The sequence below is a fragment of the Ceratotherium simum genome, chromosome 15 (assembly GCF_057802395.1).
Source record: "Ceratotherium simum simum isolate JZ-2026a chromosome 15, ASM5780239v1, whole genome shotgun sequence".
NCBI classification, from domain to species: domain Eukaryota; kingdom Metazoa; phylum Chordata; class Mammalia; order Perissodactyla; family Rhinocerotidae; genus Ceratotherium; species Ceratotherium simum.
In genome coordinates, this window is record NC_141914.1 from 46,318,699 (window position 1) to 46,344,053 (window position 25,355).

The 25,355-nt window shown below is 35.2% G+C and overlaps 1 protein-coding gene across 10 annotated transcripts in view; it reads right to left on the reverse strand.

Moving 5' to 3' along the window:
- Window positions 1–25,355, reverse strand: part of NAALADL2 (N-acetylated alpha-linked acidic dipeptidase like 2) — a 1,131,941-nt gene that overhangs the window by 484,865 nt on the left and 621,721 nt on the right. For all 10 annotated transcript variants that reach the window (XM_087440003.1, XM_087440001.1, XM_087440004.1 and 7 more), the window contains one exon: window positions 5,522–5,672. In XM_087440003.1, the coding sequence (XP_087296129.1) occupies window positions 5,522–5,672 (151 nt within the window). The remainder of the gene's footprint in view (window positions 1–5,521; window positions 5,673–25,355) is intronic.

The window sequence follows — 25,355 nt, forward strand, 5'->3', positions numbered from 1 at the left end:
CTTACCGCTTAGAAATTTGGTAGGATTTTCTTTTCCATGTTTCAACAGGGACCAAATGAAATACTCCCTAAAGATATCCATTTCTCACTTCCCTCGTTTTATGCTTGCCCCATAACTTTTTTGATTCCCTCTTTGTTTTCAGCCTTACCCTTGTAATCAATTAATGATTTTAGGCCAATTACAACTTTGATTATAACTGATCACTGGTGTTATAATTTTGACCAGTTACTGTAAATGTCAGTTCTTATGCCCCATCTACCTGAGTCCCTTGCTAACGTGATCAAGTTTCTTGTGCTTCAAGGTAGACAATAGAATTGTGCTATATGAACCCTAAAGTCTCTTAGAATTCTAAAATTATATGGTTGTAGGGAATGAGGTTTGCTTAGACCACAGTTTAATGTAGTTGAAACACTTGTAGCAAGTTGGTGGAAACAATTATGATAAAGTCTGATATTTTGAACATTTAATCTTTGAAATATTTGATAAATTACCAAAGGAATGAAGAGAATAGATTATACATCTGATATCCTAATATCTTAGATTGAATTTTAAAACTTTTTGAATCAGTGGAATTTCTGCTATTGTAAGTGGTAGAAGACATGAGACAGAGTTGACAGAAGCACTTTAGAAGAAAAACTATGAAAGTGTTTATACACTTTTTTAAAAGCAGTTTTAATTAGGTTAATTAAAATCGGGGTATAGCCTAGGATCAGAACCACCAGACAAGCAGTCATGTTAAGAGAACAAGTTATTTACTCAACAAATATTTACTGAGAATCTATTGAGTACAAAAATTGGGTCGAGGATCCAGAACATATGTGTTCCTCAGCCCTGATTGACGCGGAGGCAGCAAATATGAAAGGCAGCTCTACAAGACGCTGCAAGAACAGTAACAAAGGAATGAGGTTACAAAGTTTAGGTCAGTAGCCCTGGTGGTCCCATTGAGATGTGGTAGATGAAGAATAGTAAAGCTTCTCTAGCTCAGTGGTTCTCAAAATTTAGTTGTATCAGAATCACCTGGAGAGCTTTTTGGAACACAGATGGTTGGGCCCCTCCCCTTGGAGTTCCTATTTAAGTTTGGGGTGGAGCTCACGATTTTGCATTTCCTTACAGACAATCTTGAGAGATACGTATTAGTATAATCCTTCCTTTGCTTGTGAAGAAAATAAGGCTTAGAGTAGTTAATTAACATGCCAAATGAATCTAAACGCTTGTTCTTGTTAAAAGAGTGATAAGAAATTCTTTTCTATGTTATAGGGGCAAAGGTTATTTAAAAACTTTTTACTTTTGGCTCTGATTCTATAATAATCAAGAACTAGTATTTGGATATGCAATGAGACTTACTGAGCAGAACCACCTTATAGAAAGTTCCTACGCCTTGTTTGGACAATCCATTTGGGATCATGTATTATGGAAGAGTACATCGACATGCTTGTTTAAAAAACACCTACTTGAATCAATACAAAAATTGTGGTATATTTCCCAGCAATAAAAGGAAATGAACTGCTGATACCTACAACCATGAGTAAATATCACAGACATTATTCTGAGCACAAGAACCTGCACACAATAGAATACATACTGCATGTTTCCATTTTTATGAGGTTCTACAATTTTGTACTGTGAAAAAAGTGAGACTAGTGGTTAGCTAGAGCTGGTGATGGGGAGTGACTGAATGGACTCAGAAAACTTTTGGAGGTGATGGAAATGTTTTATAGCTAAATAGGCATGGAGATTACATGAGTGTATCCTTTTGCTCAGTTAAGATGTGCACATTTCAATTTATGTAAATTTCATCTGGAAAAATAAGTGGTGCTGTGGGGTTTGAGGCAATGTACAGAGAAAACAAAAATGGTAGAATGTAGATAGTTGATGAAGCTGGTTGAGGCATATGGAGGGTTCATTACCCTATTCTGTTTATTTTGTATATATTAAAAAACAAAAAAATTGGGGCCAGCCCCGTGGCCTAGTGGTTAAGTTCAGCGTGCTCTGCTTTGGTGGCCTGGGTTTGATTCCTGGGCACAGACCTACACCACTTGTTGGTGGCCATGCTGTGGTGGCAACCCACATACAAAATAGAGGACGATTGGCATGGATGTTAGCTCAGGGCGAATTTTCCTCAGCAAAAAAAAAAAAAATAATAATAATAATAATTAAAAACAGTCCTTTGATTTTTGTTATTCTAAACTACTTCTTAAGAACTTAATCATCCTTATATTAGTTAATAAAATGGAATTCCGAAAACTGAAAAAAGATGCAGTTTCATATTAATTCCTCTAATAATCATTGAACTGACAGAATTGTAGGGCATTAAGTCAGATATTGTTGTTCAATATGAACGAATTATTATTTATAGTTTTTATTTACAATTCACAACCTGCCTTCTCCTCCTCTCTCCCCCCTCAAAATTTGAGGAGGGCTGCATTATTTTTAAAAACTGTAAATGAAACCATAAGACACAGAGATCTTCAGACAATTTCAAGAAGGAGGGATAAATGAATCAGAGGCCAAGGGTATAAATCACTGCAGTTAATCAGAGCTTCCTAGCAACCAGGGCAAAAAAGGAAATACAATGGGTGTATCTTTTCCTTTTCTGTGTATTGCATACAGATTCATATGTAAAAAAAGATCCTCTCCCTACCCCCCACTATGGCATTATATTTGTAAAAGAATTTTTCATGTGAATCCTCTATAAGTACATGAGTAATATAGTAAATAATGTCATTTATCGCACTGATATTTTGTCATTGGATCTAAGAAGTCTGACATATTTTTGCCCAAAATGGTTAGTCATTTCATCTTTGTTTGAGAATGTAGGCAGCAAGTATAACTACTCATATTGAAGCTGGGTACCTGAGGGTTACTATAAATATTCAATAAGAACATGATTACCCTCCCATCTTGTTCCCAACAGAGACACAGATGAAAAAAGTTAATCTTATAAATTTTCTGTCTTCTTCTTTAACCCGAGGGGTGACTCAAGTGTCACAAGGATTTATGAGCTTGTTTTAGAGAAGAAAAAGAATGCCTTCAAGGAAGTTATGATCACAGACAATCAGCCCCCAGCTGCTGTTGACACCCAGAAGTCAGATTGCCCAAGGGCATATCTGGAGTGAAAGGAACATAGATTTCCCCTTTGTTTCTCCAAAACACCTCCTCCCAAGCCCCTTAGCTCTATAAAACTCCCTGTTCTCTTCTTTTGTTAAGGCGGACTTGAGAGAACCTATCCTCCTGTCTTCTTGTTTTGGCCAATTTGAATAAACTTTTCTCCATCTCCAAGCACTCATGTCTCAGTGATTGGCTTACTGCACATCTGGCACATGACCTTGAGATTAAGAGGTTCACTATCAATATTATAAAAACTTTTCTTTAAAAATCTTCTAAAGGAATGGAAATAAAAAATCATCATTTGGCAAATATCACAATAATGATTGTAACAGGCAAGAATCATTGACAGATGCTAAAATATATGGGGATAAGTATGATAAGAGAGAGGATGTTTATATAGTCGCATTGTATCTCTCCACAAAATATTCATTAATTACAAAGGAAAAAATAGTACCTTTTCAGTGGAGAAAACTGGCAGACAGAACCCAAGAGATCAAAGTTAGCATTGAGAGAAACGAGACATATTTACAATATGTACCTCCTCATGTGATACACTGAGAAGGGCACAACATCTCTTCTGCAGTATTCCTGCCAAAAATGTAATCATGAGACAATACTGGACAAGATCAATTGAGGGACATTCTATAAAATAAATTACCAGTATTCCTCAAATGTCAAGGTAATAAAATAAAAACTGAGGAATTTTTCCAAATTGGAGAGGATTAAGGAGACAAGGAAACTAAAGGCAGCATGGAATTCTGTTTTCGATGCTGGATAAGAAAAAAAAAAAGTAGTGAGAGAATTAGGGAAATTGAATAAAGTCAGTAATTAGTTAATGGCAGTGCATCAATGTTAATTTTATGGCTTTGATAATTGTACTATGTTATGTAAGATGTTTATATTAGAGGATGCTGGCGTAAAGGTATACAGAATCTCTACATAATATATTTGCAATTTTTTTGTGAGTCAAAATTATTTCAAAATAAAAAAAGAAGAAAAAAAAAGCATTCTAAGATTGCTTAAGACTCTGGCTAACATTTTGCTAGTTATGACTGAATTCTACATTTATGAAATGACCTGAGCCAAAAAACTTAAGAGTCAATGTTGCCAACCAGGCCACTTATCAACTTAAGCAGAGTACGCATAAAGCATGTGCTTTTCAGGAGCATTCATTTGCCGCAAAGAATTAGCTGCCACATGCAACCTCCTGAAGCTGAAGCATCACCACCTGCAAACGAGAGGAAAGCATCTGCAAACGAGAGAGCTGGACTGATGTTTTGGCGATGCCTTGAAATTGCAGATGGACACCTACTAATTTTAATTTCAAAATTGCAGTAATGAGACAGTGGACTATCCAAAGTACAGATCAATGAGGTCCCAGAGAAAATTCTTATATGGATTATTAAAGGGGTACTTTAGAAGACAAAGCAGTAAAGAGTAGACCCAATAAAATTCATAAATTATAACTCATATTTAACTCGATTTACTTCCTTCTTGGAAAAAGTTAATTGATTGGTGAAGCTAATATATATAAAGGACAGCTGGACTTGAGTAAGATAATTAGTCAAGTTTTTCGTGATATTTTTTAAAAAACAAGGAAAAATATTAGCAGAACACTTAAATAATTACATGAATTTTTTGTAGTTTAATTACTGACTGAAGTGTCATGGTTAATGGGTTAGTATCACCCTGGAAGAGGGTCCAAAGCTTTCTCTTCAGCTAAGTCTGTATAAACAGGATATTTGTCAATGACACATTGTACAGAAATTCAATAATGCAGTAAGCACCTGCCAAATCACAGTTGTCTTCTCTGTGCCACATGACCCCCTCCATCATGAACACAGCTTACTGGGAAAGAGAAGGATGTTGATGCAAAGATGGCCATCTCTACGCTGCCAGTGGCTGGCCAAACCCATGAGATCCCTTCCTTTAGGGAGCCAGACAATTTGATCATACTAACCCCATTCTTCTCCAGCATCATTTCCCACTACTTTAGTCATCTAACTTGACCACGTGAACCCCTAGACTCCGGACTTAAAGTTATTACAGCTACCCCAAAGCAGCAGACATTTCATGCTTCTAGATATTTGTTCACGCTTTACACCTATAAGGAGAGCCCATCTCACATGGTGTCAATTTATCTTATCAATCAATAATAACAAATAAAATGTTTTCTTTCTGTTCACAACACTGTAATTTATTGAGACAAAAATCTATTATAGACTTTTTAAAATGTTTTATTGTGACAAATGGGTAGTCTGTAATTTTGAGAAGATAAAAAACTTACTTTTAAAAGATGGAGTGGTACGAATTCTTCGACTTTACTATTCTTTGATTAATTTAGGTAGCATGTACTTATAAATTACAACCTTATAATGCTTATAAGAATAATAAAGATTAACAACAAACTTACCAACACTTGGATAACCAGGTGTAGAAGGGTCTCCTCCTGGATTCAGTGATACCATGAAGGTATCATGGCTAAGATTAGCAGTCTTTGGTAAATCACAAGGATCAATATACAGAAGAACACCTCCAAATCCAGCCTTTTCCAATAAGGAAAGCTAAAAGAGGAGAACAAACTATTAAAAATATTATCATATGCATTAAAAGTTTATATACTGCCATTTTATGAATGTGACTAAGACAAGACTCCCTTTTTTGGGTTCTTTCTTTTAAAATAAGCAGACAATTCAGATTTCCCACTTATCATGCCCAAGTCAGAGTTATTCTACTGGGCTTTTCCCTTTTTCTCTGTCTCAACAATATTTAAGCAGCATTCCTATAATGTCTATATTTTATTTCAGTTGTCTGTGCATGGAATTTCTCCCTCTCTCTCTTTTAATTGTCCAAATAGATCTGGAGTTTCCACTTTCATGGGACAAGCAAAGGATCCACCACAGACAAAGTTCAGCTGTAAAAGGAGAGCTGTTCAAGCCACTATCATGTCCTTCCCTAGAGCAGAACTCACCTGGAGTGTATTTTGATATACTTCCTCCAGGGATGAACCTGTCATACCAGTTGCTAAAATGTTGAAATACTTTCACACTGTTTGGCAAAGAGTCATTGTCCTGAACCTCCCGAGGGCCCTCACTATACTACTCACTCTGGTCTCTGCCCTAGATGTGCCAGCCAGATCTCCCAGATATAGCAACTGATGGAATATCAGAACCAAGGGGCCTCCTTCAGAATGGTCAATTTCTGCTCTATCTCTGTCGTTAAACATTTTCAAAGTAGCCCCTCATTACCTCATTTGAGACACATTTAGTGCAACGATTCCTCTCTTTCTTTAGTAAGTACACAATACAGAAATATGATGGGGCAGATGAACTTGACAATATCCATGTTCTCTTTGCTTTAACTTTTTAAATTATTTTTTGGGTGGTAAAGAGCTTATTCATCCTAGCGTGACTTACCTGATGTGAAAAACAACAATCAGGGTTTGCAAATCCTATTTGTTTCCCGTGAGAGAGGAAAAGTAATAAGGGGACATTAGGGAATAATAGAGACTGTGACTAAGGGTCATATTGGGTATAGACAGTTGCTGCTCATTGTGTGACTCTAGTTGACACCTATAATTCACTTCCCAGTTACTGCTTATGCTGTTTATTGGGTTTTACAGTGGACTAAGCAAGGCAGCAGCTTGTACGCCTGCCTGGATCACTCCATGAGGGCAGGATCATGCTTATCTTCTCTACCATCGCACATCTCCCATTAGCAGGCACACAGGAGACATCAAGAGTATTGCTAAACGAAAGAGTGAATGAGAAAGATGCTGGTTTGGCAAAGCAGCTACTCTTGAAGAAAAGAGAGCTCTGAGAAAATACTTAGGATGCACATCTATTGGAAAAATAAAACATGCAATTATATTACATTTGGTATTTTTGTGTCATCTTTGGTAAGAGTTGATTACTTCCCTACAACCCTGAAGAGATAGCTTTATGTGTAATTTGGACTTCCCTTTCTCTGCCTGCAGTGACTGGCCGTGAGGTGAGCACCTCTTTAATGTTATCACATCTGGTTTTGGTGCTGTCCCTCGCTGGCCATCACAGAGCTCTTAAATAATTAGCTTAATTTTGTGACTCAACTTCAGCAATTGTCTATCGCTGGATTTCAGTGAAGTTGGCAAGAGAAGACAATGCTTATATTAAATCAAATAAAAAAATGTTCCTCTGCATTGTTAGCATTACTATTAGTTTTGAACACAGTGAGGTGGAGGTTGCCTAAAATTTTCAAAAGATCTAGTCTTCTGGTGAGATTATATTGCTTTAAATGCAATCAAAAGCAAGCCAATGCAAAAAGGTTGAAGCCAGCTGTCATTGGGCTGTCTGCTTTGGCTGGTGTCAGCCTGTCCCTGAGTGCACAGGTGAAAGTCGTTAGCCCTGTCCAGGATCTCTCATAGCTTGAGATAGCTTGAGACCTAGGATGATGATTATACTGGGGGTCTAATTCCTGAAAAGACAGGGCAAATATAAGACCAAGATTACCTGACATTGAACTTTGACTATTCTTTGCTTCTGTCTCTCAAGCATACATGTGATAAGTTTGAGGTTCTTCATCACACTTTCCATCTTGTAAACTAAAACAACATTCAACATAAGTAGGCCCACTCAGAAATTGGAATGGAGACACAAAAAATGCGTCAGGCAGATGGTACTGGGCCCAAGTATTGTAAGATCATGGAGAGCCAGGTCATGGCTACTGGCTAGTGTGGTGCACTGACCCACAAGGCTGTATCCCCCTGGAGGGGCAATATTTCCTAATTCACACATATGCCATATGAGCAAGTGGCTTCTCTGTTCAAAATCAATTCCCTTACATGTGCAAACTAGTGTTTTCAGGGTGTAGAAACTACGAGCCTTGCCAAGGAAACTGGTGACAAAAAGGAGCAACAATTCAGAGAAAACAGCAATGAGAGTGGGCAAGAGAGGGAATAACCATGCATAGACCCCGTGTCCAGCTGTGCTCCTTTCATTTGGACTGGGTGAGAGTTTCCTCCTTTTCTTTGAGATGTCTTCTGTTACTTGCAGGTGAATCAATCCATAACCAAGATAAGCGACAAAGCATTAGACTGGGAGATGGTACTGGATTTTGGTACCAACCTTGACACTAAATAGCTACGTAATAACTCATAATCTTTCCAAGACTTGGTTTCATGATCCATAAAAAGCAAGGAGTGAACAACGTTATCCTCAAACACCCTTTCTGTTATAAATGAACAAACCATGTAGTCTATTCCTATGATTTAAAAAATGTTTATGGAGACATATTTATTAGACTTTTAAATATATTATCATATATAAAATTTGCTTTTAAACTATTGGTCAGGAACACGTTCTCCAAAAATAACACAATTTCTGTGATTAAGAAAGAATTTTCAAATAGTTTTATGATGTGGTTTCTTACAACATATAGTATAAATATTTTAATTTTGCATTAAACTTTTATTAGGGACAAAATAAGGAAAACTGAAATACTTAGAATCTGTACATTAAAACTCTTCTGAGTAATTTAATTATTGCTTTCTTTTCAAGTCTAATTTAATAGTACACTGTAAATGCTAATTTCATTTTTCAAAACTATTTCACAGTGTTTCCACCCTAAAATACATTGTATATATATGACAACTGCAATAAATCATATAGGGTTAAATGAATACTATTTTAATGCAGCTATCAACATTCTGCTTATACTGGAAATATTTTCACCCCTATAAGTACTTCAACTAGTATCTTATTTCCAGGAGAGAAGATAAATATTGTGTAAATTTACTGTGCTTGTTTATTCAAAATGTCCTTCAGTGATAATTACTAATCACCCCATAGCTAAGGATTCCTCCTGCTCAAAAAAAAAAAAATCACATTACATTTCTATGGGAACAGGAATCATTAAACCAGCCTCCTACTCACATGCTTCCCACCCTCTTTTGTTTAGCTCGAAGAACCACTAAGTGCTGAGCCAACATAATCCTTGCCCAAGGATCATTTTCATGAGTGCTAAAATATCAACTTGACAGAGGTGCTTGAGATAGCTGCTAGACTAGTAACTGAGAAATGGTCCTCAGTCATCCTGAGACATTTTACGGTTTCTATATGCAGTCAGTCAACACCCTTCAAGCTATGTCACGGCTCCACCAACAAAAAAGACATCATTTGAAGCATTTAGAGCCCCTAGCCCCCAAAATGAAATTTTATCTTACTTTTTATCCCCAAGAATTAAAAAGGATTTGGTGGATAACTTTAGTAGCACTAGATTGTAACCTGCTTGAAGACAGGAAGCCTATAGCTTCATTTTATATGCCCAGCACCAAATGATTTTTCTATTATTGAACTAATGAATAAATTAGTGTATGTATCAACAAATGAATGAATGATTGAAGGAATGAATGAAAAACATAGTGTATATGGATACAAGCACATTACATGAATGTTATTTTGCTCTACATTTCACAACCACTGGCTGGGAAACTTACACAATAAATTTTGTTGTGACATCTTATAAAGATCTGTTAAAGTGTGAGAATAAGTGTTAAGCTAGATTGTTTCTAAAATTTAAAAAAACCAACACATTCAACTAAATATGTTGTCTCCTTCTACTTCTGGAAAAATACAAAAAATAGGTTTATTTTGTTTCATTTTTTGTTTTGTTATCTAAGATTAGAGATAAAGAGTGGTGGAGACCAGCCCACTGGGATTTAAACATGTGAATTTGTCTTGTTGACAGGGTCTTGTAGATAAAATGTCTTTGGCCAACTTCAAGGTGGCTGATCCCATATTTCTTGCTGTGAACCGTATTAATACATTTCTCCTTGTGTATAGCACATGAAGCCAGGTTCTATCAGTTGCCAAACAATCACCTCTGAAATAAATGGTACTACGAATAATGGGCAGGATACAGCAGTCTTATTGAACAGACCTTACAAAGCTCAAAGCTCTCTGGGAATTACTCACCCAGGGGTGGTAGCCTTGTACCTGAAAATGGTCCAGTATAGATTTACATTTCCACTACCTTGGACAGACAGCATGTGGGCTCTGGTTGGCTGCATTCAGATATTCAGGAATAAATCATTCAAAGAAAATGAAAGCCAAGGAAAATGAAAGGACACTGAGAGATTCCTGTCACTTAGCTTCTCTCCTTATTGACTTCTATTCTTACTTTTCAACCACAACATCTTTTCTATTTCAGAAGGAGGATGGTGTTGTTACTGTCATTTAGACAATTTACTTCTTCACAGTGTCCAGCAAGGGAATATCAGGTGAATTCCATAAGTAGACTTTAATCCATTCACAGATGCTGCTAAGTTGTCACCTCCCCCTTTTGAATCCATTGAACGTCAGCCTTGCTCTTTTTATTTTCACTGGTCACAATGCATGGGATCCCTGTACCACCTGATATAAAGAACCAAAGGAGGAGGGTTGTATTTTCCTGTCATTTAGCTTCTTCAAAACATTGGGCCAGCACTAGAACCATTCTTCTGGCCTCCATAGCTAGAAAACTCTTCTGAGTCTTCATACAGAAAACAACAGCAAATATAACATAACAAGAAGACCTTAGTTTTACAGCTAAATTAAGGTCCACTGTTATGGACTGAATTGTGTTCCCCCAAGATTCATATGTTTAAGTCCTAATCTCCAGCACACTTCAGAATGTGGAAACAGGGCCTTTAAAGGTTAGATGAGGTCATGTGAGTGGGCTCTAATCCAATATAACTAGTGTCCTTATAAGAACAGGGAGAGACATCAGAGATGCGTGTGCCCAGAGAAAAGGCATGTGAGGACAGAGCAAGAAGGCGGCGACCAGCAAGCCAAGAAGAGAGGCCTCAGGAGAAACCAAATCTGTCAACACTCCGATCTTAAATTTTCAGCATCCAGATCTGTGAGAAAATAAATTTCTGTTTAAGCCACACAGTCTGTGGTATTTTGTTATGGCAGCCCCAGCAAACTGATACATCCATTATAAGGTAAATATCTGCCAAACTTTATACGAAGATTCAGGAAAATAATTTGATTAGAATCTAGGTCTTCCGAGTCACCTTTAAGCCAAATCATCAAGTACCAATTGCACATCTACTATGGGCCAGATACTGTCTCAGAAGTTATTTGTTGATTTTTATTCAGAGCTTTTAACATAACTCATTTCAATTCCCATTTATAGTTGCTGAAATTGTGATTCAGGAAGGTCAAGAGTTTGACCTAGGGTCAGAGCTAATAAGTGGTAATGCCAGGGATCAAACTAGAGTTTTCCAAATTTAAATCTGGTGATCTTTCCACTAAAGCACAACTTTTCTTTTCATTCTATGTCCATCTTTTACAAAGACAAATAGACTGGCTAACGGGTGAATTTATAAAACACATCAGATGCTTCTTGTTGTGATCCACTTTCTGAGAAGACACTGAAATCAATACTGTGTGAATTATAAGCCTGTTTATATAGATTGCTAAAAAGATCTGGATTTTTACAAAATAGTGTCATGGGGATTAATATGTATTAAAACAACAAAATGTGTACATTTTAGATTAAAGATTCATGGCTATAATAACAGAAAAATAAACTTTAAAAAAACATGAATCTAGCAGTTCATAGTACATTCTTATTCATTTGAATTAAATAGCTCTGGCATATGCGAAAAATAATAATATTGGACATGTAATATGTGATCATTTCTTAAGCAGATATTTTGACTTCAGGTCCCAAATTTTGTTATTCTTTCTTCTTGAGATTGCTTTCCTTATTAATAGATTTGTTGTTCACCCCTTCAATTACATATTGTACTGTTAGGATGTCATTAAAGAGGTTTTTTTGTAGGATGCCTGTTTGCTTTGTTATGTTTCAGAAATAAAACTCACCTTTCCTTGTTAGTTAAAAAAAAAAAAAGACTATCGTGGTGAGGAATATTCACTGTAATCAGACTGAGAATATCAAGGCATAATCACAGCATTCTTTCTTGATTTCACGGAACATCTTTACTTGGATTTCGAATTGCTTTACGTGATGTATTCAAAGTTATTTAAATAATTCTAGTGAGATTAAAAAGAAGCAATGACCTTCCACTTTTGTAAAGAAAAATAGCTGAAGTTATCCAGAAAGCTAAGCCTGCTGTTGGAGTTCTAAAAAGAATCCTCAACTTCTATCATTACAATTAAGGAAGGAGAAAGGGAGGGAGGGAGGGAGGGAAAGAAGGAAGGAGAGAAGGAAGGAAGGAAGGAAGGAATGGAGGGAGGGACGGAGGGAGAGAAGGAGGAAGGAAGGAAGGAAGGAAGAACCTCCTATTTTATAAGGTATCTTCATGTATAATTTTTTTATTCAACTTTAATATCTCCTTGTGGCCTGTGGAACTATTACTTCACAAATGAAGTAATCATGACATAAGGATGACTAGATCTCTTGATACATAGTTAATAGCAGATTTCAGACTAGAGAAATGTGTTCTTATCTTTTCCTGTGCTTTTCCCATTAAACCATACTGTTTCCAAATAATGAAAAAGATTAATGTGATTTTGCAAATTTCTTTCCTTTTTAAAATTCATGTTAAGTTATCTGACAGGGGCCGGCCCCATGGCTTGGCGGTTAAGTGCACGCACTCTGCTGCTGGCGGCCGGGGTTCGGATCCCTGGCACGCACCAGAGCAATGCTTGTCCAGCCATGCTGGGGCCGTGTCCCACATACAGCAACTAGAAGGATGTGCAGCTATGACATACAACTATCTACTGGGGATTTGGGGGAAAAAATAAATAAATAAATAAAATTTAAAAAAAAAGTTATCTGACAATCTTAGCAATGTTTGCTGTATGGAAGTAGCCTAATCTTAAAAAAAAAAAAAAAAAACTTAAAAAATACGATGTTCTTTTTCCAACGGTAGCTTCAAAATATTGAGGAGATTTCTGTATTTTATTTGTCCACTCCTCATCTTTCCTATCCTTGGTGGATGTAGTATGGATTTGTGGTATGGATATGTAGTATGGATTTGTAGTATGGATATGTAGTATGGATTTGTTACTCCAGGTCTAGGTTGAGAATACAATGATAGAGTGGGGACCAGAAAGTATTAACATAAATCTTTTTATTTTCAGGGAGAGGGATTTGAAATTGGGATAGGAAACACAGTGACCTTTTCCTCTGTCAAGGTCGTTCATGAATTCAAACACTAAAGAATATTTGTCATTATAAATTTCTCTAAAACAATTTCATTACTTACAGTCATATTGGGGAAAAAACATACAATTGCTGCTGGTAAATATATTACTGACATTACCAACTTATGCACATCTCTTTCCATCTATAGACATACTGCTGCTTTTAAACTAAACAAATCATGTTCAAAAGGAACAGAGTATTAGCACTATATACATATATTTAGTAATTAAGTCATAAAGACACAAGCTTCTGATTTACCAACTTCCTATTTTTAGTGCTTATATATGTGCTTGTATGAGCGAGGAAGAGACAGGTGGTGGAGAGATAGAACACAACCTCACATACCCATGTGCATGCATATTCAGGATTACGTAATTTTCTAGTTGAATAAACAAGATCAAAGAAAAAGTATAGAGCTATTCACAATCAGTCTTTGAAAATTTACTATTTTTTAAATTTTTAATGTATGTTACCAATATTCTTAACTAAGAGCATATTTAAAGCCATAATGAATGGGGAGAAACACATGGATAATAAATAAATATCTTTAAAGGTATCTCAGAAATTAACTATTGTTTAGGTTTATTGACAATTTTCTGATATTTCAATGTGTTGATAAGAATCGATATTCAATATTTCTATTTCTACTGCCTATAAAATTGCTGCTATCACAGAAATGCTAAACAGAGCTCTCAATTTTCTTGCAAATAAAAGAAAAAACCTTTGGTGACTTAGATGCATATTTATGTTCAATGTTTTCTTAATTTATAGCATTATAAATCATCATTTGAATATTAAAAAAATAGAGCACGTTTTGACAGTGGGTTTCTTTTAACTGAAATTTTTATATATAACTCTCGTCCAAGGTGAGTGGATACGGAAGGAATATATGAAGGAACTAAATGAATATTAACATTAAAAAAATATATATCAAATTACTTTTAAAATATCATCACAGAAGAGCTTCTAATCTTGCACTCCTTGCAAGTGCTATGTGATATTTTAAGCTGTTAGTCACAGATTTGAATTTATCAAATTGCTTTTCTGTAGCTTGGCTTGCAAGCAACATGGCAGATGAAAAAGCACTGGACTAAGAGTAAGAGGCCTTGAACTGGACCAGCCAGTAGGTGAGAGATGCTGGACATGCCACTGAACGCTATACAGTTCAATTTCCTCATCCACAAAAAGAGATGACATTTGCCCTGCCAGTCACACAAAATGACTGGCAGATTCAAAGGAGGTAAGATGTTTGAAGGATTTTGAGAAGCGTAAAATCCTACATAACGTGTGAGAGTTTTTTTTGTGTGTGTGTGTGGTAATGATAAGGAAGACTAAAAGGAGAACCAGGTGGATAATTGAGGGGATGTAATTTCTTTGCATTTGTCTGGGGTAGAAAGAGGTATTAAAGAAGAAAAAATAAAAACCTAGTTATCCTGAAAAAAATGTTTCTTGACATAAAAATGATGAAATTTCATGGGTTTATTTCCAAAAGTATATATTCATATAACTTAAAGATACTCTTCCATTGTCGTTCACTTATTACCAGGCTCCGTTCGCTTTTTGTTTAATGTTAGATTGAAAGAACCGTGAATAAAAAACCCTAAGATTCCCCAAGTCATAATTTTTTTGCCCAAACTGCATTAGGCTTTTTATTTTTATTTATTTATTTATTTATTTATTTGTGAAGAAGATCAGCCCTGAGCTAACATCCATGCTAATCCTCCTCTTTTTGCTGAGGAAGACCGGCCCTGAGCTAACATCTATTGCCAATCCTCCTCCTTTTTTTCCCCAAAGCCCCAGTAGATAGTTGTATGTCATAGTTGCACAGCCTTCTAGTTGCTGTATGTGGGACGTGGCCTCAGCATGGCCGGACAAGCGGTGGGTCGGTGTGCGCCCGGGATCCGAACCCGGGCCGCCAGTAGCAGAGCGCGCACACTTAACTGCTAAGCCACGGGGCCAGCCCCTAGGCTTTTTAAATTTGTATAATTCTATTACTTAAAATATTAGCTTATGTCTTTTAAAATTAGAATAATGGTTATTATATTTTCTTTGCCAATCAAGGAAACACTATTTTTGTTACCTTATTATTGATTTTTCTCCATTAAAAATAAAGCAATCTACTTCACTGAGACATAATTTCTCAACCTCTCCTGAAATTAATTTATTTAATTATATAAAACCTGAGATTTTAGCCAGGCATAGGATAAGCAACCAGACATGAAGAGCTAAGAGATGTTCTCACTCCTGGGCATGCAGAAGGATTACACATACACGGACATGGATTATTTGTAGCTTCTTTTTTTAGAGAGAAAATCTGATGCATACATCTTGCAGAGATTTCAATCAGAATAGAAATAATTTCCTATTATTCTTTCTAATGTCACTAATTAGAAAGATTTACAGTTGCCAGACAAGAGTCAAAGTGCGTATCTCTTGTCTGTGCAGTTTATAGATCACCATTTGTTATCTTTGCAATCCTGTCTGGCAGAAATCAACAAGGTCTTTCTACAGTACAAGCCCATCCCAGGTCACAGTCAGAGTTCTCACTTCCCTGGGCCAGAAAGACTTTTGATTTTCTTGAGAATTACTATTCCCTTTCGGGTAAAGAAAAAATTACCTATATGTACATATTCACTCAGATTTTAGATATTTTTTAAATAGATAAGGTAGCAAAGGTACATTCTGACTCAGTTACCTTTTGAACACTGTATTAACTGTTAAATCAACCTGCCACGTCTTTCATTAAAGATGTCTAGGAGTATAGTTCAAAGCATTATTTCAATGGACTGTATCCCAGGTGACTAAGGCATCCACTGCAAACTTCCCCATTCTTTCCTATACCTTGTAGAACTGTATTAAGACAAGATGCTGGGCAGAGAACCATCTAGTTTAATGCCTGAGTGCATAGAAATGAAGAAAAAGATACCTTTGAATGTACAGCTCTCAACTAGCCCCAGTGTGATGAACAGCATTAGAGTACCATTGAACGAACAAGACAGAAAATAGAAACAGGTGTGAAAAGCTGAAAGAGTCAAAAACACTAGCATAACTGATCTTATGATTCACAGCTTCTCTTCACTGGGGTCCATCACAATGGAAAAAAAGCCTCTCTTCTCTCATGAGAGAATGGTTTCCTATATAAAAATGCCTTCCCATATGCATACACCTATACTTTATCCAGCAATAATATTTCAGCAAAAATGATTTTTAAGCCAACATATCTACCATTACTAGGCATTTCTAGAACATTTATAAGCTATTGTGCACAGCAAATGGGAATAAATAATTACTTTACTTTGTTTTTTCTTTTAATTGAATAAGTTTTGCTCATGTTGTGATAACAGGTTTATTTGAAAGTGAAAGTAATTTGTTATAGAACAGCAGCTTTTGTAAATAGAAACTTCTACAACAGAACATTGTGAGATGTTTAAATATTAACCAGACATATTGCTCACTCTCTACACTAAATTTCAGAAACTTAAGTACATACTTTATTGCTGGATCTTGCTTACCAATGGTAAAAAATCCACAATGTTCAATTCTAATTAAAAATGAAATTGAACTGCAATTCCCTAGAAACAACAGCTGATCAGACTCAATAAGCTTTACTTAATTTATTTCAGAAACACAATAATTGAATTGCTCATAGACAAAGAAAAAAATGCTTACATTGTTAAAGAAATACATGCTTCCAAATCTTTTGCAATTCTATTATATTTTCTAGTGTTCAAAGCTGATTACATATCCCATATACCTGTTTCAAGATATTTAAGGGTCCAAGAATATACCATATACCTTTATCATTCACAAATTCTATATGTATGCTTACTAGGACTGCACCATAAATGACACACTTGACCAATTCTCATTTTAAAAGACATATAAGAAGACTATTATTCTTCATTATAATTTATTTATTTTGTAATACTTTTATTATTTTATTATTATTTATTATTTTTATACTTTTAAAAAGGACTTTCCCAAATGCTTGACTAATATTATTTAATTGTCACAACCACCTCAGGAGAGTTTTACGATTACTCTGATTATTCTTCTTTGTACTTGGTTTTTATTTATTTATTTATTTATTTATTTGTGAGGAAGATCAGCTTTGAGCTAACATCCATGCCAATCCTCCTATTTTTGCTGAGGAAGTCCAGCCCTGAGCTAATATCTATCGCCATTCCTCCTTCTTGTTTTTTCCCTTTTTCTCCCCAAAGCCCCAGTAGATTGTTGTATGTCATAGTTGCACATCCTTCTAGTTGCTGTATGTGGGATGACACCTCAACATGGCCAGACAAGCGGTGCACTGGTGTGCACCCAGGATCCGAACCCAGGATGTCAGGAGTGGAGCACACACTTAACCACTAAGCCGCTGGGCCAGCCCCAGTTTTTGTTTTTTTAACTTAAGAAAACAGTGACTCAGTGAGGTGTTATGATTTTTCTATCGTTATGTAGCATGTAATAGAGAAAATGGAAACATTGGTTTTAAACTAATAGGAAAAATGGAAAATAAACTGAATATAAATGAAGAGTATACTGTTGGGCAAAGAGCATAGCAAATGATTCCTTGCTCCCCTCTGTTTGTGTTTCCAGTTGTCTTATATAAGGATTCAGTTTGCAGTCACAACGGGCCTAACATGTCTAAGCCCAGAAGGCTCAAAATGGAATGGCTTCATCTTCAGAAAGAGTGTTCTTTGGATATGAGGTTGGATTAAGGAGCAATGATTCTAGAATAGTCCTAGACAGCGTCTCTGTGCAGCTCTGGACTTTTATTTAAGAACAGACATTGCAATAATTGGAATTACCCAGCAGTGAAATAAACATAAATACTTCAATCCTGAAGAAGTTTCAGGCAGGAGAAATATCCATCTGCCAAGGAATTCAAAGACGTCAGTCTGGCACTGGGCAGGTTATATCTAAATCTACTTCTCTAATACAGGTCAAAAAAATAAAATAAATGAAATAATATATGATAATACTTTGAAACAGGCATATGTAAAACAGTATTATTGTTATCATGAATTCTGCAATATACTTTTTATTAGAAGATCTCAAAAATGCTTAACAGAATAAAAAAAGTGGGCATGTAATAAAGCTGGATGAACTCATCAAATCAGTGAATGGGAAAAAAAAACAAAAAAGAAAGATAAATAATGAACATTAAGGTGTAAGCAAAAAATACAGCACATAAATTTTTACACTAAAAGAAAATAAGATGAATTATACCATTAAAATCAAAGATGTTTGAATTGAATCAAAAGGAATGAAACTCTATCAACATGCTTTTTACAAGAAATCTTCTTGAGATATAATAAAGATTTAAAAAATGATGAGCAAATAGATACCTGGCAAATTAAAAAGAGAGAGAGAAAAGAGAAAATTCATATAAAATATCCGGAATTAAAAGCAATACAGATTAAAGATACACACTCTAGAATGATATAAGCATCAAAGAAATAGTTAAAGGATATGCCATAAACCTCAATGCAGGAAACAACATAATGGCAAAATAAAAATATATCAGAAATGCAAGGTAGAATTCTGATCATAGAAATATATATCTACTTCTTTCAGAATTGGAAACATTCTGAAAGCCAAAAAAAAGTAAGAATATACAGAATTAAATAATAAACTTAAAATAAATTACATTTTTCACAGAGCACAAACACATTTACAAATAATCATTTTACGTGAACTTGGCCACAAAGAAAATCTTTTAAAAATTCTAAAAACTACATTTTTATTGGCCTGATTATTTACCATAATCCAATCAATTGGAAAATAAAAATAAAACCATGAACAAAATTAATTTATTCCCAAATAAGTTTGGATCACAGAGCAATGAAAAAGCATCTCAAACACAATGAAAAGTAGAATATGTAATGATAAAACTCTTGGGATACAGTGGAATTTATATTCAGCTAAAAATTTATAGTTTATATAGTTCACATACAGTTTACATGGGAATTTAGTTTTCATTTTAATAAATTAGAAAAAGAAACAAAATTAGAAAAAGGAATTATTTCATATTAAAGTAGAAAATAATGGAATAGAAAACAATAAAAAGAGAAAAGCATATAATTTTTAATATGGATCTGAAGAAGTATTTGCACATTGTAATATCTGCAAATATTAAGTATGGAACAAATTCATCACAACTGACAGAAGGTTGAAGATTGTGGCATCTGGATAAATTAAATATTTCGCAAGCAGCCTGACCATGTCCCTAGACTCAAATCAGACAAAGTATCCAGCAGTGGAGCATCTGGTCTGGCAGCTGCGGAGCACACCCTATGAGTAGAAATGAGCACCAGCGTCACTTGGAAACTAAAGAGGACGTTGCCAAGGGGAAGGGCCTTTAACAAAGCCAACAATGGGGAGAAACAATGCCAAATTAATATAGAAATTAGTACAGGCATGTGTCTTTTCATCTTAATTACAAAACTCAAATCTGCAAAGAGGGGAATCATATCAGACTTTAATAGAGAGTTGCAATTGTTGAATCTTTTGGTCATAAACATCCAGACATACTTGCATACTTGTAACCTCTCAGGATAGGAGATAATGGGAAATAAAGAAGGGCCAGTTTCTTCTACATCTGCACAGTTGAAGAGAAGGACATTACCCACTAGTAAGTTCATTTCTGCAAATCAAAAAGTTGATGACTCCTGATTTCATGAGTGACACTGGTGTGAAAGGAACCAGACCGGCAGTGATAACTTACACGGAGCAACATCTCTTTTGAACTTCCCTTCTTCTCCCTTCTTGGACAAATAGTGGTTTTTCTTTAATGAACTCAGAGTGAATATTCATTCTTAAAATTGTTAAAGGTAAAATAAGACCAAGAAAATCACCACCTGCATTTAGTTGTGTAGGTCTATCTCTAATCTTTCTTTCATCTTAATGTAGAAAAATAATTCCTAATTCTGTGAAGCTATCCACTAGGACTTCTTTTGAGTTACTAACATATAATTGTACAAATATTTCGGGAACAGAATGAAAAGTCCCATACTAGATCACAGCCTGTCTTCCACTGCTGCCCTATTGGCTTCATAATTAACATCTAGAAAGGAGCATAGTAAAGCAATGCAAGAGGTAAATTGTAAAATCAAATGAATGAGAAGCCACACCATTTCAGACCTGAAAAATTTTCCATGGAAACTGCTGTAATTTTCAGGTCTCATCAGTAAAAAAATACCTATCAGAATCATTGATATTATCTAGCTTTTCCAGTAGTATGATCCCTAAGGAAAACTTAAAAATGGGAATGGAGGCCAAATCACTGTGCTAGAAACACTGTGTGGGGTAGTTCAAGAAAAATTATAACACAATTTCTATACAAAAATCTTAAAAAGAAACAAATAATAAATAACCATGAGATTATCTGATAAAGAGATTCATGTCAGGTCTTGGTATACGTTTTAGGGGTTAGAAAGCAGAAAAACCAGGTTAGGTTACGAAATACGGGAAATGGTTTTCTTGGTGGTACTCTCCTTGTTCATACTACGCAAATCTCAAAAGGCTCTTAAAGTATGAAGCTAGTTCCGGCAGCCTTAAAAATTACATGATTGTTGTGCCACATATTTATGGGTGACCACGTTTTAGCCTTAGAACATAATAACCACCATTTATTATTTGCCCATATGCTGACATAAACTTTTTTGCAGTTGGATCTACACAACAATGCAGAAAGGTGGGTGTTATTAATTTCCTTTCACAAATGGAGAAACTGAGGCCAAAAGTTTAAGCAACTTGTCCAATCTCTTAGCACAAAGGGATGGAGCTGAGAAAATAACTATGTATGCCTGTCTTCAAAACCCATGTCTTTTCCATCATGCCATATGACACAGGGCCTCTTAAAAAAGCATTCCAAAAAAAATATGATTTCCCCCTAAAGCTATGTCTACAGATTATCCATGGTGGATAATTCTCATTAATTTTCTCATTGCCTTTAATATTTCCTTTCAATTAATCTTTGAAATATGATTCTTTTCTTTCTCCTGTCCTCTTTTAATTTTCTTATATCCTTTCACCTGTTAACTCACAAATATTTATGAAATTTTATATGCACATATATATATATGTGTGTGTGTGTGTGTATGCATATGTATAGAGAAAGAAACAGACAGAGAGAGAGAGACAAAGAGACATTCTAACATTTATGGCTAAATTCGAGTAAGTACCAGACCCCAACTGGCCCAGTATTTACAAAATATCTTTCTGCTACATACCGTTTTCAAACATACTTACATTAGAAAATCTCATGTTGAAGTACTAGATATTTTTAGTAATACAAATATTTAACACACTAAAAAATATATCTTTACCTTTCTACAAAGTATGTTCTATTAAGTCAGCCTATATATGGAGATTAATTTGCATATTATTTGCATTTTCTTAAAGGAGGTATATATTACATCTTCCAAATAGTAAGAAAAGTTTACCAAAAAAAGTTTACTATCCTGAAGAATGGTTACTTAACTATGATTATTATTCTAAAATCCCTTAAGCCCCAGCTGGGCTATCATTAAGGTGAATAAATAAAAATGGCCTAAAAGTTAATCCACTGAAATACATACGTCAATAAAGCAAATGTTTGCCTTTGATTCATTCTTGCCTATCATTCACATAAAAAAAAAAAAATCATTAATTTACTACTTATTTCTCCTTTAAGTATTACTTAATTCCTATGATATTATATAGTCCAAACTATACTTCCTTGAGTATTGTAGTAGTTAATTACTTAGAGTCAGCAGAAAAAATTTTAAAGGAGAATTATAGATTGGATAACTCAGAGTGCTTAAAATAATTACCCACATTAAAAAATGAGAAATTATTTCTTGCTCCTCTTACCTTAAGATCCATTACTGCTTTCTGCATCCTCATGATCAAATTCATTCCACACTTTATCTTCTTAAAGTAAATTAAACCATCCCTCATGCCTCTGGCTAACAGCTGGCCAGTCACAAGAGTAGATTTAATCAGTTAAAGGTGTCCCCCACTGGAAGGGCAACTGGTTTACCGTATCTGCACATCTTTCTTGTATTTTGTCTGAATTCAGATTCCAAGCAAGGAGCCTCAGATCCTCAGTCTGTGAAAGCATCAACATTATTGAGTAATCCATAATGAATATCCACTGCAACTGGTGTTATAATTTAGAGCTAGATGCCATTCTTCACTTAACAAAAGGGGAGGATTATTTTGGTCCAGTAGAATTTTATCATTCACATTCTTTCTTGTATACATCAGTAGTTATCAATCCTGCCAAAATTCTATATTTCAGTAATTATTTTTTTCCTATTTTCTCTTTTTCACACATCCTCATTACATCAATAGACTAAATCACAGCTAATTGAATGTGCTTCAGTATGAGTTTCCACATTCAGTGAATCAGAAATGTGTAATAGAGAATTAGCAATGTTTAAGAATGCAAAGCAGAAAAGACAGCTGCATGCATTTTGTACTGGTATCTAAGCTGGTGCACATACTTTTCTGATGCTTACACTGCTGTCATTACTTTGATAGGATCGATTTAAAACTTAATCTCAATAAATATACAACAATGTGCTTCATTTTACTTGCACTTAGAAATATTCCAATATATAGCCCCAAAGTAGTTTAAAGGAAACACAAAGATTTAAGTAAAGGATCAGAATAAACAGTGATTTGTACCTCATTAAGACACAAGGTATTCCACAAAAGCACATTTTCCATATAAATGAAAGTTGATCTTTTAAGTCCTAAAACTGTTTTTCTAGTTAAATTCAAATGATTTAGCTCTATCCTGATTGAAATGAATCCAGTATAGAAATGCACAACATATAACTGAGAGAAAGGACTCAACTTTACCGAATTCTGGCCTGAGAAACAGCGTCCCAGCCAAATTGGAGGGAAGGGAGTTCGCACAAGCAGGGAAACTTGAAAATTCCGTGGCTTTTAACAGTGCACAATACGAACCCCAAAAATATGAAATTTGAAAGGAACAATAAGAATTTATTTTTTATTCTCTCATTTTGTGAGATTCTTGCTTTAAGGTTAAAGAAAATTATTAATTTTTAGAAGTCTTGATTTTTATCAGGTTCATGAAGTGTGATCTGCATTCTCCACAAAGCCGTAACTAAGATGTAGCAATCTGAGTTCAAAAGCAGTGAAATGAATTGGAAATATCTGCTCAGGAATATCATGTCTAAGAATTTATACTAACAAAATAAACAAAACAAGTTTCCAAGTCCATCTGGTCCATTGCTCGTTAAAGTCACCACTCAGAAGTTCTTTACCGCAAGTTGATTTTGAACGGACAACGGTTTCATTAAAAATCTACATAAAGCCCAACAAGAAAATGTGGAAAATTCAATGGTTATACATTAGTATTTTGCTGCTTTGTTACCCGACTTATTTGTAAAAATTATAAAATGAAAATGTGTTATTCATTAATTCAGCCATCATTCTACATGTGATTATTGGGGGCCTCCTATATGCTAGGCATTGTTCTAGGGTCTAGGATACAATTAACAAATATTAATGTGTGACTATTCCCAGCCACTTTTTCAAAGGGAAACAATTAAGTTTTCAGAATCCATCAGATGTGACAATGCCAGATTGTTACAGAGAAGAAATTAAAATAATATTTATCATGTAAAATGGAAAATGCACACATTAGTTCTCTGCAAGATAAGTTACTCAACCTACGTTGTTATGAATATATGGCATCGATAAAAATACAACAAAATCAAATCCACAAGTGGATATGCTAACATCAAGTATCAGGACTGAATAATTAGACTGAAGTAAGGGCTGATATGATACTCCAAAAGCAATACAGGGCAATATTAAAAGGTGAATCACCCATGGTTAGTGAGTAATACTACAATAATAAGCTTATATCTAAAAATGTAACAAAAATGACTAAAGATTGGAGAGAACATGATAAGGGCATACTTCAAATTAGACAAATAGAAAAAGGTGACTTTGCCAGGTAAATAACTTTTGCTTAGGATTCAATAGCTGGTTCATAAATGCTGTTCTACAAAGTGGTTAGTGAACAATATGAGGAAGTTTTGAGCAGGTCATGGTGAAGACTGCAGCTTAAGATACAACATACTTGGAAACAAAATTAGATTTTATTTTGGGATTTTATTCGGGCGATTGCAGCTGTTAATTGGTTTCGATGTACTAACATGGTTAAATAAAAAGTTAGAAGCACTATGTTGAACCCTTAATTTTCTGTTGGCTTTTTGCTGGCCACCATTGCTTTGGAGCAGAAGTCAGCAAACATTTTCTGTAACGGGACAGATAGCAAATATTTTAGGCTTTGCAGGCCATGTAGTCTCCACTGCAACTACTCCACTGCTTTGTGGCAGTGGCACAAAAGGAGCCATAGATAATATCTACGGGCCAGTGACCATATTCCAATCAAAGTTTATTTGCAAAAACCGGCTGTGAGCTGAATTTGGCCCATGGCCAAAGTTTGCCAACTCCTGGTCTAAAGCCCCTCTATGGCATTTTGTGTAAGCCTGGCTGGAGGATTACTCAAGAGCCCTGATGGCCATTCTGAGTGACCGGCTCTTGCTCCCTGGCATCAGCTTATCTACCAGGAGAAAAGGTAGCAGCTGGTTCCCTGACGCATAAAGAATGAAATCACTTTATTTCTCTTGGTAAACCTCTGAGAAGCAACAATAGGCCCAATGTACATCCTCACTCGAATTCTTAAGAATATTTATTGTAATTATTTTTATTATTTAGCATTTATACTATGAGCACATTCAAAATATATTATGGAAACTTACAGAAAAAAACTCTCATGGGACATGAGGAATAAATAAATCTTCCAAGAGGATGGTGGAGATATCTGTCCTCTCGGACATTAAATGAGTTTCCTGTCACCAGAGTATAAGGGAAAACACAGGGCTACATTACTAACTTTTAACAGGAGTGTACATCACAGTTACTCAGGCAACTGTTTAAACATATACGTGCCTCAGACCAACTTATCTGAGATCCAATTTAGCAAGTCTGCGGTGAGACCCAGCTATGTTTTGAGTCCTTGAGATAAACTGCCTCATGTGTATAGTCCAGTGCAGAATTTCTTGCAGGAGATATTATTGGTATTT